The sequence below is a fragment of the Eurypyga helias genome, unplaced genomic scaffold (genome assembly GCF_000690775.1).
Source record: "Eurypyga helias isolate BGI_N326 unplaced genomic scaffold, ASM69077v1 scaffold22789, whole genome shotgun sequence".
NCBI classification, from domain to species: Eukaryota; Metazoa; Chordata; class Aves; order Eurypygiformes; family Eurypygidae; genus Eurypyga; species Eurypyga helias.
Window position 1 is genome coordinate 4,758 of NW_010270453.1, and position 11,451 is coordinate 16,208.

The 11,451-nt window shown below is 47.8% G+C and overlaps 1 protein-coding gene across 1 annotated transcript; it reads left to right on the forward strand.

Moving 5' to 3' along the window:
• Window positions 1-379: 379 nt before the first annotated feature.
• MAP2K4 (mitogen-activated protein kinase kinase 4) lies at window positions 380-7,840 on the forward strand (the record flags this gene model as incomplete). Its single annotated transcript, XM_010158463.1, has 4 exons — window positions 380-457; window positions 1,502-1,650; window positions 5,144-5,189; window positions 6,898-7,840. Coding segments are annotated over 4 exons (387 nt in total), but the record flags the coding sequence as incomplete, so codon positions are not given.
• Window positions 7,841-11,451: the final 3,611 nt, after the last annotated feature.

Below are 11,451 nucleotides of genomic sequence, written 5' to 3' on the forward strand. Positions count from 1 at the left end.
TCCCTAGGGACAACTTTGCTGTAAAAACAGAGAAAGCAAGATTGCGTGTTGAAGAGATCCCAAAGTTAAAACTAAATAAATAGACAGTAACAATTACACAAAGTACTTGTACAAAAGAAGAAAAAAGAAAAAAAGGATTGGGCTGTGATGAATTGCCGTTTCAGATCACCTTTTACATTATACCTCTATAAAGTGAGTGTTTGATTCCTTAAGATGCTTCTCTGCTGGGGTTGGATATCTGCCCTACCAACAAGTTTGTCTTAAAGGATGTGCCAGGCTCTGCCTTGCCGGACAAACTTAAAGTTTTTCCTAAGTTTGCAGATGCTTCTCATTCTTCCTGCATGGCATAGTGTTTGACTGGTCCTCCTTCTTGTTTCAGCCTGAAAGGATAGATCCCAGTGCATCCAGGCAAGGCTATGATGTCCGCTCAGATGTCTGGAGCTTGGGAATTACATTGGTGAGTGAGGTTTAAGCCCTCTGTGGTGTGATACTTTCCAGGTGGGTAGCCTTCATGTCCTTTACAGTGTGATGGAGTTGATTGGTGTCAAACACGTACTTGAAGCAAAGCCCAGCTCCACTGTTGTGAATCACTTGTGTGTTGTGATTGAAGTGGGCACCTCCTGGCTCAGAAACAATATAAATCCCTTCAAGGCAGATGGCTCTCCTGAACCCATGAGGATACATTTAGCTGCAGTTATGCTTTGCAGAAAAATAGATTTGAGCAAGGAGAAGGTTTTGGATCATAAATGAATTTTGTCTTCAGAATCTCAGATGAGAAGAGATGGTGAGTGTGGTGGTACAGAACAGAGTATCCAGCCTGTGTGAATAAGCTTCTTTCAGCCCTGACATCTGGTGTGCTTTGGCTGTGCAGGAGACTTCAGTAAATCCTGGATCCTGGTTGCTGTTTCCTCTCTGGCTTAACCACAGCACTGCTAGGTGAACATATTGGTAAATTGAAAAGATCTTCCCTTCTTGAGGTTTTGAAATAGAAGAGAAAGCAGAAGCAATACGTATGAACCAAGAGCTTCTGTCTTCCCCACTAGCATTTTAAAATGCTCATTTTCATTGTCTTAAAAGGAGCAGGGAGTTTGACTTTATGGGTCTCCTCCAACCTGATATATTCTGTGATTGTGTCATTCTCATTATCCATGTTCTCTAGCAGTTGTTAAGAGGCTAGGGAAGGGACTGGAGGATTTTTCTGTCCTGCTTTTGAACACCTTAGTAAGAGCATTGATTCATTTCATAGTCAGTGGAGAAGACATTGTCAACATGAAGGCATGGCATAGTCAGGTTAAATCTGGAGGTGCTCCTAACATAGGCAGCAAAACTTCCTGGTGGGTAAAATTTTCCCTTTCAGCTGAGCTTCATATAGGGAATGGGATGAACAATCTCATCTTTGTCTTCCTTTTGGGGCTATCAGGGTCCTTGCAGACATTTTCTTATGAAATGAGTGGACTTCACCTTGTGTAACCTCTCTGGTGCCGTTAATGTCTTTCTGCAGTATGAGCTGGCCACGGGGCGATTCCCCTACCCCAAGTGGAACAGTGTGTTTGACCAGTTGACACAAGTAGTAAAAGGAGACCCACCACAGCTGAGTAACTCAGAGGAAAGGGAGTTCTCCCCAAGTTTCATCAACTTTGTCAACTTGTGGTAAGTGTTTCCTACTGAAAGCACTTGGATTTTGCTTGTTTTGTCGTTTCTAGGTATCTGGCAAGGGTTGCATGCCAAGCACTTCCTAGCTTAGTTTCACATTCCTGCACCAATGTGAGGATCTTCTGCATTTTGCTGGTTTGGAGGTGAGGGGAGACTTGTCTGGGTGGGGGCTGAAAGGCAGGCCTTTGGAAACGGCTCTTCGGAGAAGGGATGAGGAGAAAACCTCTGAGAGTCTGTGCTCAGGAGAGGCATGATCAGAAGCAGTAAGTATGAACCCATGGCAGGAGGTCTGTGTGAGCAGATAAGGGCCTGTCCTGTCCATCCTGTTTCTTGGTATGACACAGCCTTGGGACAGACTTGCTGTTTGCCCTTTCTGCTGCAAGCAGAAACCTGAGACACCTGGCAGTATTGTCTCGTGGCTGAGCAGAGGATCCGTACAGGTCCTGCCTTTTGCCTGGCAAGGACAGGAGGCTTTCCAGCCCGTGACTGTAGGGACCTGTAGAGGGTGGCTTTCTTGGTTCTTGGCTTTCTGTCTTCTGTCAATCATATGTCAAGATGAAGGCTAGAGATAGCTTTCTGTAGGGCAGGACCTCTACAGCACAGTCAGCCTTGGATGGAGAGCGTGCAGTGTTTGTGCAGGAGGGGCTTGGGGAAGTCTGTCTGCCTGCAACGAGTGTGTGGTCCTGCTTAGGTTAAGGGCTGATGGTGAATTTTCTGATGAATTTTTTTTCTACCAAAATGTGAATGGTGGTATTAACCTAATCTGAAGCACACAGGAGATCCATCAGTGTGCCCTGTGTTTGTCTTCTGGGACTTTCTGCCCTGGGCAGACCCAGGTGATAGACATTCCCAGTGCAGGGGTGTCCATCTCATCTTCCTGTGAGACAGGAAGACTCAGCTGTAGACAACTTCAGCTTTCAGTAGGTTTTGTTTCAGGGTTTTCCATCCACTGGTGATGGTTTTATAGTTTGGATTTTACTCTCAGAATTATGAATTTTTATGGAGACCAGTTTCCACTTTCTAGCTGGCTGTAAGGAAGGCCTGGTTATTGCCTTTGGGCTGCAGAAAACAGAGCATCAAAACAGGTTGCTGCTCAAAAGAAGCTTCCAATTTTCAGTCCAAAATAGCATAGTATTTGGTTAGAAGGTCAGAGTTGCTTTATCCATATACAGTACAAGCAATAGTTTGTTTCCCACATATATGTTTCTCCATAGAGAGACACCGTATCATTAGAGTTTGCAAAGCCAGGAGCTTGCTCTCCTGCCCTGTATGCACTGGTGAATTTGGCTCCAGACCACCCAACGGAGCCTGCATGGCACCTCTGCTAAACAGCAGCCTTTTTGGCACATGGGTCTGATTGGGACGATTCATATTTCAAGCCCATTTTCCCCTCCCACAGCCTGCTGGTCTGGAACAGCCACAGTGCATAGACCATGGGGCAGTTTTCAGTCTAGTTCTGGTTTTTGTTTAATCTGGTTTTGTAAATAATCTAACTCCTGCCTAGAATATTTATGACGTCTTTATAGCAACGCTGTGATAAATATTTCCCTTCATAACCTTTACTTAAGTGCAGACAGTAATCTCTGGTGTTATTAAGCAGACAGGTGAGTCTCCAAAAAGGCTGTACTTTTAGGTGATGGCATAAATCTCCTGGGCATTACCCTACAAATGTGAATCTAATAATCTTGTATTTTTGTGCATTCAAGAGTCGGGAAAAATGCTGAAAGAGTCCTGCAGTGTGGCTGCCTGCTCAAATGATGGATCAGTGAAGAAAGGATGTTTTCAATAATGTTAAAAAGTTCCTGGGTTTTGTGGTGGTGTTTTTATATTGGTTTGTTTGGTTTTGTTTTTGTGGGGTTTTTTGGTTGTTTGTGGTTTTTTGTTTGTTTGTTTTTTCCCAATTTGCTTTGGATCCCAACAGCGCTGTGAGTGCCTAGGTGGAAGATTTTCCCCTTCAGCCCACATCCCTGTGTTAGATGCTTGTCTGAAGTCACACTCCTGGAACTGCTTTCCACTTCAGAGTTTGCAAAGTATCCAAGATCTCGGTCTGGCTTTTGGGAGTCTTGGGCTGGCAGCTGCAGAACTGGCTGTGCTCAGAGGCAGAGCCATGAGCTCCCGAGGTCTAGCGTGTCTGGGGAGGAGACCAGATGTGCCTGTGAAGGAGCTGTATGGCACCTGGTGCTGCAAATGGCTACTCCAGACACAGTCTCATGTCATACTGGAAAAGAAATAAAGTATTTCTAGGACTGCTTTATTAAAACATGCATAGGAATTTCAGAGGAAAACTGTGAGATGAAGTTCTGACTAGTTGCCCTACAGAATTGTGTATATTTGAACCCCCAGACTTGCTGAGGTCAGAAAATGGATTGCTGTTGGGTAGCAAATGCCTGAAGCAAGAATGTTTGTGCGGCAGGTGCAGGATTTCCTGCCCTCTCTGCCCCTGCACAGCTCTGCAGGAGAAGATCACAAGGCAGAGCAGTGCCGGGCGTGCAGCGTTAATTACCCTCTGCTTCTCCAAATAATTTGAGGCCACACTGTAGTAGTGCTTGAGCTTGAGAAAGGTCCAGCCAGAGCTGTGGAGTGGAAATAAAGCTGTTGGGAATTAGAGTTAACTCCCCTTGCTTAGGGAAGATGCTACATCTGTCCTTTCTCGTCTCAGTGGTGCAGCTCTGGCTCCTAGGGCAGGGGCTGCCGGGGCCGCCCATCGCTGAGCCCCATCCTGCAGCCCCTCTGCCTCTGGTCCCCATCACCTCTCCTGTCGTCCGCCATGTCTCCCTGCTGCAGGGGCTTTGGTGGCCTTCCCTGCCAACTGCCATCCCCCTGCGCTGGGTCCCAGTGGGTGGTCAAGGTATCAGAGGAGCCCCACAGGAGGGGATGCTTTCCAGCCAGACCTTCTGCCCTCAGCTGCCCATGGGCAGCCATGCCACCTCTCCTTTCCCTTCCCAGCAGCTGTGGCCTGCTCAGTGCTGGATGTGCCATCAGTGCTGGGAATGAGCTGGGAGGGCCCTGGCCCCACAGAGAGGTTCAGCTGTCTGCTACAGCCCCGGCCTCCGCCTGCACACACCAAGATGATAGGGTGGTGTCTGTGTCCCCCATCTGTGCCCTGGCAGGCAGCACTGGCTCTCCTCTGTCTCTGACCTCTGCTGCCTGATAGATGGAGGACAGGCTGGTTGCTGCTGCCCAAAACTGGTGGTTATGCTGCAGTCAAACCCGTCTTCATATGGAGGCATTGGCAGTTGGGATAGTGTTCCACTTGCAGCTCCCTTGGGCTCCGTCGCCAACAGCATTTACTGGTGACCACACTTGCTCTTCAGCCATGGAGGGAGGGAGGGAGGGAGAGAGTCCTTGTGGTTTTCCAGGAAACAAAAGGCAGTGAGTCCCACCATGACCACAGTGTATTCAACATTGTGTCCTGTAAGAATTTGTATTTGATGTCTGTAAGAATTTGCCAAATCCCACCTACTCCTAATTCTCTTTCTGCTTTCTTTAGCCTTACAAAGGATGAGTCCAAAAGGCCGAAGTACAAAGAGCTTCTGGTGAGTGCAGAGTGTGGCTGCCATCGCAGCTGTGCGAGTCACACAATGGGGCTGAGTCTTGTGTCTGAGTTGCTCCTTGTCTTCTTGGGCCATCCAGGCAGGGTGTTCAGCTCTATGGCCTGAGGAAGAGCACCACTTCGATGCCACTGTCTCTGGCCTTTAGTCAGGGTGATAGCCAAGATCATTAGTGTCTGTATGACACTAATGTTCTGTATGAACACAGAAGATCCCCATGGGCGAAATGCCCCATTGCAGTGGATCGGTGATCCCTGCAGTGGGCAGGTCAGGCATGCTGGGTGTGCCATAGAAATGCTGGTTTTGCTCGAGGTCCTGGTACAGTGCAGGAGCCCTGACAAATTGCTGGGCACATAAATGGCCAGTGCTGTCCTGCGTAAATGCCTCCAGTGCACAGGCCACGCAGTGATGGTGGGAGTTCTCAGGCAAAAGTCAAACCTGAAAGAGCACGGCTCTGGAATAAGATACCGGCAGAGCCTGTCTGTGATGGGCAGTCCTAAAGCAGAGAATGCAGTGATGCTTTTGGGTTGGATCAGTGACGCTTGGCAACCATGCACCTTCGAGGAGTTCTGGGCATCTCTTCAGGGAATGTGTGAAACCATGCCAGGGATCCCTGATGGTGATGGTGTGATACAAAAGGAGTTTGCCTGGTGACCTGGTCCAGAGAGTCACCGTGTCATTACTTTGCTCTGAGTTGGGTCAGCTTAGTATGGCCTCCTGGGCCTCCTATGGCCAGGGTTCAGAAGAACTGCGTTTGTGTCCTGATCTCCTGTTTGACCTCCACAAGCCATGTCTGTCTCCCTGTCACTCATGTTTCCCCATTGCTGACAAGGCTGATGATGAAACCTCTTGAAAGTATCTCAGTACATGTCATAGAATCATAGAATGGTTTGGATTGGAAGGGACCTTCAAGATGATCTAGTTCCAACCCCCCTGCCATGGGCAGGGACCCCTTCCACTAGAACAGGTTGCTCAAAGCTTCATCCAGCCTGGCCTTGGACACTTCCAGGGATGGGGCATCCACAGCTTCTCTGGAAAACCTGTCCCAGTGCCTCACCGCCCTCTCTGTGAAGAATTTCTTCCTGATATCTAATCTAAACATCCTCACTTTCAATTTAAACCCATTATCCCTTTTCCTGTCACTACAGGCCCTGGTAAAAAGTCCCCCCCAGCTTCCTTGTTGGCCCCCTTCAGGTACTGGAAGGCAGCAATAACGTCTCCCCAGCACCTTCTCTTCTCCAGGCTGAACAAGCCCAATTCTGTCAGCCTGTCCCCATAGCAGAGGTGCTCCAGCCCTCTGATCATCTTTTTGGCCTCCTCTGGACTCGCTCCAACCGGTCTGTATCCTTCTGGGTTCCACAGCTGGACGCAGCACTCCAGGTGGGGTCTCACAAGAGCAGAGTAGAGGGGGAGAATCACCTCCTTCAGAGGAGCCAGGTGCTGCTAATACTGCACCACCTCTTGCCCAGCAGTTCCTGACACTCCTGGAGTCCTGTCCCACCTCCGTATTGTACATTTGAGACACAGATTTCCTGTACGTAAGCGTCATGGACCAGGCTATGTCCTGTTGTCCTACAGCCTCCACCAAGCCATGTGCTCTTGCATCAGGCAAATCCGTAGTCTGAGCTTTTATCTGGAGTAGCTGACTTGTGTTGGAAGTGATAACGTAACCTTGGTTTTTTTCTGATTCCAGAAGCATCCATTCATCCTGATGTATGAGGAACGCACAGTGGATGTTGCATGCTATGTTTGTAAAATCCTGGATCAAATGCCAGCAACTCCCAGCTCTCCAATGTACGTCGATTGATATTGCTGCTACATCAAACTCCAGAAAAAGGGCTGAGAGGAAACAAGCTGTAAAGAATTTTCATCACATATTGCAGTGTTTTTAACGCTCGCCCAGACACCATGTGCAATAATATTGGTGTTATTTCCATCTTGTCTGTATACTGTTGTCACATATAAAGCGCATCCCTGTAATACCTGATCACACAGTGTTAGTGTTGGTCAAAGAGAGACCTCATCTTGCTCTTTTGTGGACATATTCATGATATGTGGAAATAAGTACATTTATTTGTTGACCGTGATTGGATTGCACCTAAAATTCATTTCTAGACTCAAAACTTGGAGACTTCTCAGCAGATACTGGAAAGGTTTTTCTCTCAAACTCTTCCAATTGTTGTTTCAAGTAATAATAAAGGCAAACACACAAAAGTTAGGCGTTGTCTGTCTGAACATTAAGAGACTTTGCCTGGAGGGAGAAGAACTTGCTTAACCAACGAGAAGCTTTGCCTTCTGGAGCTAGAAAGGCAAAGGAGAATTTTATTCTTCACAAAGTGCAATAGATTTACTGCTATGAAATTCTGTTGCTTTACAGTCGCAGTGTACTTTCTGGGGACAGTGTGCTCAGCTGAACGTCCTGTTAAAGAGAGATCATGTTAAATATAGTGAATATGTCTTTACCAAAAATATGTTGCGTTCAAAGAGGCTAACATTAAACTATTCAGAGATGGGACATAATGTATTCTTCCTCCTTTTACCAAGCCAGCCACTCTTAACTAGGTGTCCTGTAAATTGTTACCTGGTAAGATAAGACCTTTGACCTGAAGAATTATTAAACACTCTATTGAATTTAACCTGCTTGTGACCTGATTTGTAGCTGCACAGTGCTCGCCACCAGCTGACTTCACTTTGATTTCGACAGGTACCGTTCATGTGGTCTGCAGCAGTTTTAATGAGCCGCAGACGAATGTCTGTGGTTGCCAGTCAATGTATCCCATGTTCTTCATTCTTCCCAGCCCTGAAGCTAGCACCTTTCCACTGACCCCGAGGCTGGCCTGGCAGTCTGCCGCGGCCCAGCCCAGTGTCACAAGGCTAAACCTCCACGCTGCTTCTCACCACTGCAAGCAGGATGGTGAGGATGTCCCCCTGCCACACTGGGGCTCTGCCTGCCCTGCTGCTGTAAATGTCGATCTCTGCTTAGCTTGCTGGAGACCTGCACCAGCCTCTAGGAATATTCAGCCTCTTTCGTGACTCTCCATAGCTGTTGTTACTGCACCCTAGAGCAAACCCCACTGAGATTGTTTGGTGCAGATAGAGATGAGGGAGTGTCTGATACCTCGTGGGCTTTTAGGTGACCCAGCAAGGCCAGGCAAGCTGTCATCTTCTGGCCCATTGCTGAGCAAAAAAGTGCATCAGTCGTTTTGGGGGCTTTTTTTCTTTTTAAATTGGCATCTTTTTCGACGATTAATTTTTCCTGAAAACTTTATTTTTTCCAAAACATTTCCGTTTTCAGGAATTTAGTAGCATACCAGGGATACAATGAAGGCTGCAGGGTCTCTGATTTCCATTTTGAGTTGTCTAGTTCAGGCACTTAGACTTCATCGATGTTAGAGCAACCTACTGTCAAAGCTTTGCAGCAAAACCAGACCCAGGACACAGAGAGCTAGAGATGCTTAGCCCTCTGGGAGTGAAAACACAGCACTACTGGCAGGATTCCCAAGGAAGAGGCTTCCCATGTCGAACCCATGCTACCATGTGAAAACTGGGCTAATGCGGGAGCACTGGACACGAGCACATCCCTGCCCCAGCTGCTCGGTTGGGAACGAGAGTGCCAGGGCCAATGCTGTGGGTGCCTGGTGTTTCTCCAGCCGCAGACATGACACCCTTGTGTGAGGCTTGCAGCACTGTGCCCCTCCTGCTCAGCTGCTGAAGCTGGTCCCTCTGGTATTGAGGCTGACACCGATATGATCCCTTGGGGTGCAGCATGCCTGGCTGGGCAGGGAGGTGCAGTCCTGCCCTTCCGGCATTTTGTTTCTCCGGGGCTGCTTCTCAGTCAAGGCAGTCACTGAAGTCTTCCCAAAGCAGTCAAGATGGAGCTTTCTGAAGTAACTACTCATTCATGACAGCTCTGATTAATCACATGGAAGGATCAGTTGAACAAGAACATAGTGTATCTAAAATGCTAATTCTGCCCCCAGCCTCTTAGCCTTAGTAAATTCAGCTTTTCTCAGGCTTGGCAAATCCACGCAGCCGTGACTCGTCTCACCAGCCTTTAGCCACCTGTAACAGAACCTTGGGCACACCAGGTGTCAGGGGTGCTGGCTGGGGGGGACTAAAGAGGCAGAGATCCAGTAAAGGTAGACTTGGTAAAGATAGCAAAGGTGCTCTGCAGTTGCCCCCACCTTTTGGACAGTAAAATCTGATTCACACCTCAGTCAGAGGCTACCCAAAAACCTTTCAGAGGGCTAACGCTGAGAATCAATTTCCTTCCAGCACAAGCGGCTGCCTTGCTCAGCACTTTCGGCATGGCTGGGGTCCGTTCTCTGCTGCTGACCTTGTCCAAAGCTTGTCTTTAGCAGCGTGATGGGTTTGCTTTTGACAGATGGAAATGTGAAGCTTTGGGCTGCCAAAGACAAAGGCACGGTTGAGGTGGGGTGTCATGGATGGCTGCACAGATGGACAGCTTTAGAGTATCAAGCATAGATTATTATAAACTATTAAGGGTGCACCATTTATTATAATGTATCTATTGAAAAAGGAAAAAAGTGTGTATAGTGTTCAAAAGCTGTGAAAATAGTGTAAGAACTGTACATTGTGAACTCGGGGTTTTTTTTGTAACATAGAAAAAAATGTATAAAAAATATCAAAAAGCTGATGTGCAGGCATGTTGCCTTATTGTCTGTAAAATGAAGCTCAGGAACATAACTGTTTCAAAGAGCTTCAGCATATTTTATCCAGTATCCTGGTTTGACTTCCTCCTCTATTTAAGATATTATACACGGATCAGAGTGTTTATGTAATAGTTCTATCCTTTTGCCTGCAGGTCAGTTGTAATAAAACTAGGATGCGACTGTGACCTTGTTATTTTCATTTTGTAAGGTCAGACATGAATTGAAAGATCCATTAAAAGTTGTTGAAATACCTGGCTTCCAGGCCCTTCCTCTAGGTGGAGGCAGCTGTGAAAAAGAAAAGCTGCCTTTGAAACTGTTAGTTCTAAGTTAAAAATAATAATTGTGTAGGGACACGTGTATCTTTTCTTCCTCTCTAAGACTGCTGAGCCGTCTCTCAGCTGAGCCGTTGGCTGCACAGGGAGATTCTGGTGTCTGGTCCCTGGGGGCCGTGCCCACGCTTTGGGCGAAGGGCAGACAGTGCTCAGGGTCTTGCAGGCTTCTGTATTTTTGCAAGAGCAGTCAATATCTTCAGAGTCCAGATGATCTGAATACCAGTCCTGGGTAATCCCTACTGCTGAGCCTCCTGGTGCTGGGACAAGTCTTCCCTGCCTGGAAGCCACAGAGAGCTTGGAGACTGTCCTGGCAGGTGGCCAGAACCAAACCCCAACAGCCACACTGGGAAGGAAGACAGCGTTGAGGGAGAGAGGTTCAGCTGTGAGTGCCTGTAGTGCTCAAGCTGGCTCGATGGGACTGCCCTGGGAGTGCCCAACTCAGTGAGGGGGAGAGCCAGAGCATACTGGTAGGGATCACTGGCATGGCACAGCTCAGGACCGGAATACTTACGAATGGGTGGAGCAACCTGGCATTGGCTCCTGCATTGGTTCTTCATGTGGAGGGTGAGGATTTGGTAAAAAGAAAGGAAAGCAGATAATGGAGCTGAAGAACATCTTGCTCTGTGGAGATACACGGTGAAAGATTAGCGGTGGTTGACATCAGTTTGCATAAATTCAGGATTTCCACCATATAAAGCTTTTTTCTGGAAGGCTCCTGTTACCAGCACAATACTTGGGAAATTTTGGACCAGCTACTGTCCTCGCTCTTCAGCCAGAACCCAAGATCCTGGATTTGATGATCTCCAGGCAGAAGACAAAATCCAACCACACAGCACAGAGAGTCCTTCCCTGCTGGCCAGACACTGGAGGACCCAGCTCATCACCTTACAGCTCCTTTTTCCATGGATAGAGCTGCTCTGGGTTTATCTTCCTTACGCACTGCAACATGCCTTTGCACCCTGAGGTGTGTTCCTGAGGAGGCTGTTGCAGCTGAGAGGCTGAAAGAAGCTGATGGCTGGATGTGAGTCCAGCTGCACATCCCTGCACTGGGCATTCCCATGCTCTGCAGGAGGGAGAGGATCCCTTTCACCTCTTCTCCCTTGTGACTGTGGGGCATGGAGAAGGACTGGATTTGCAACCATTTCAGTTCTTCTCAGTTCGAACTCACTGAGTTTCACACCCTATTGAACTCACATTCAGTTTTTCCTCCTGTGGACTCCTTTTCTTGATCACTTGGACTTC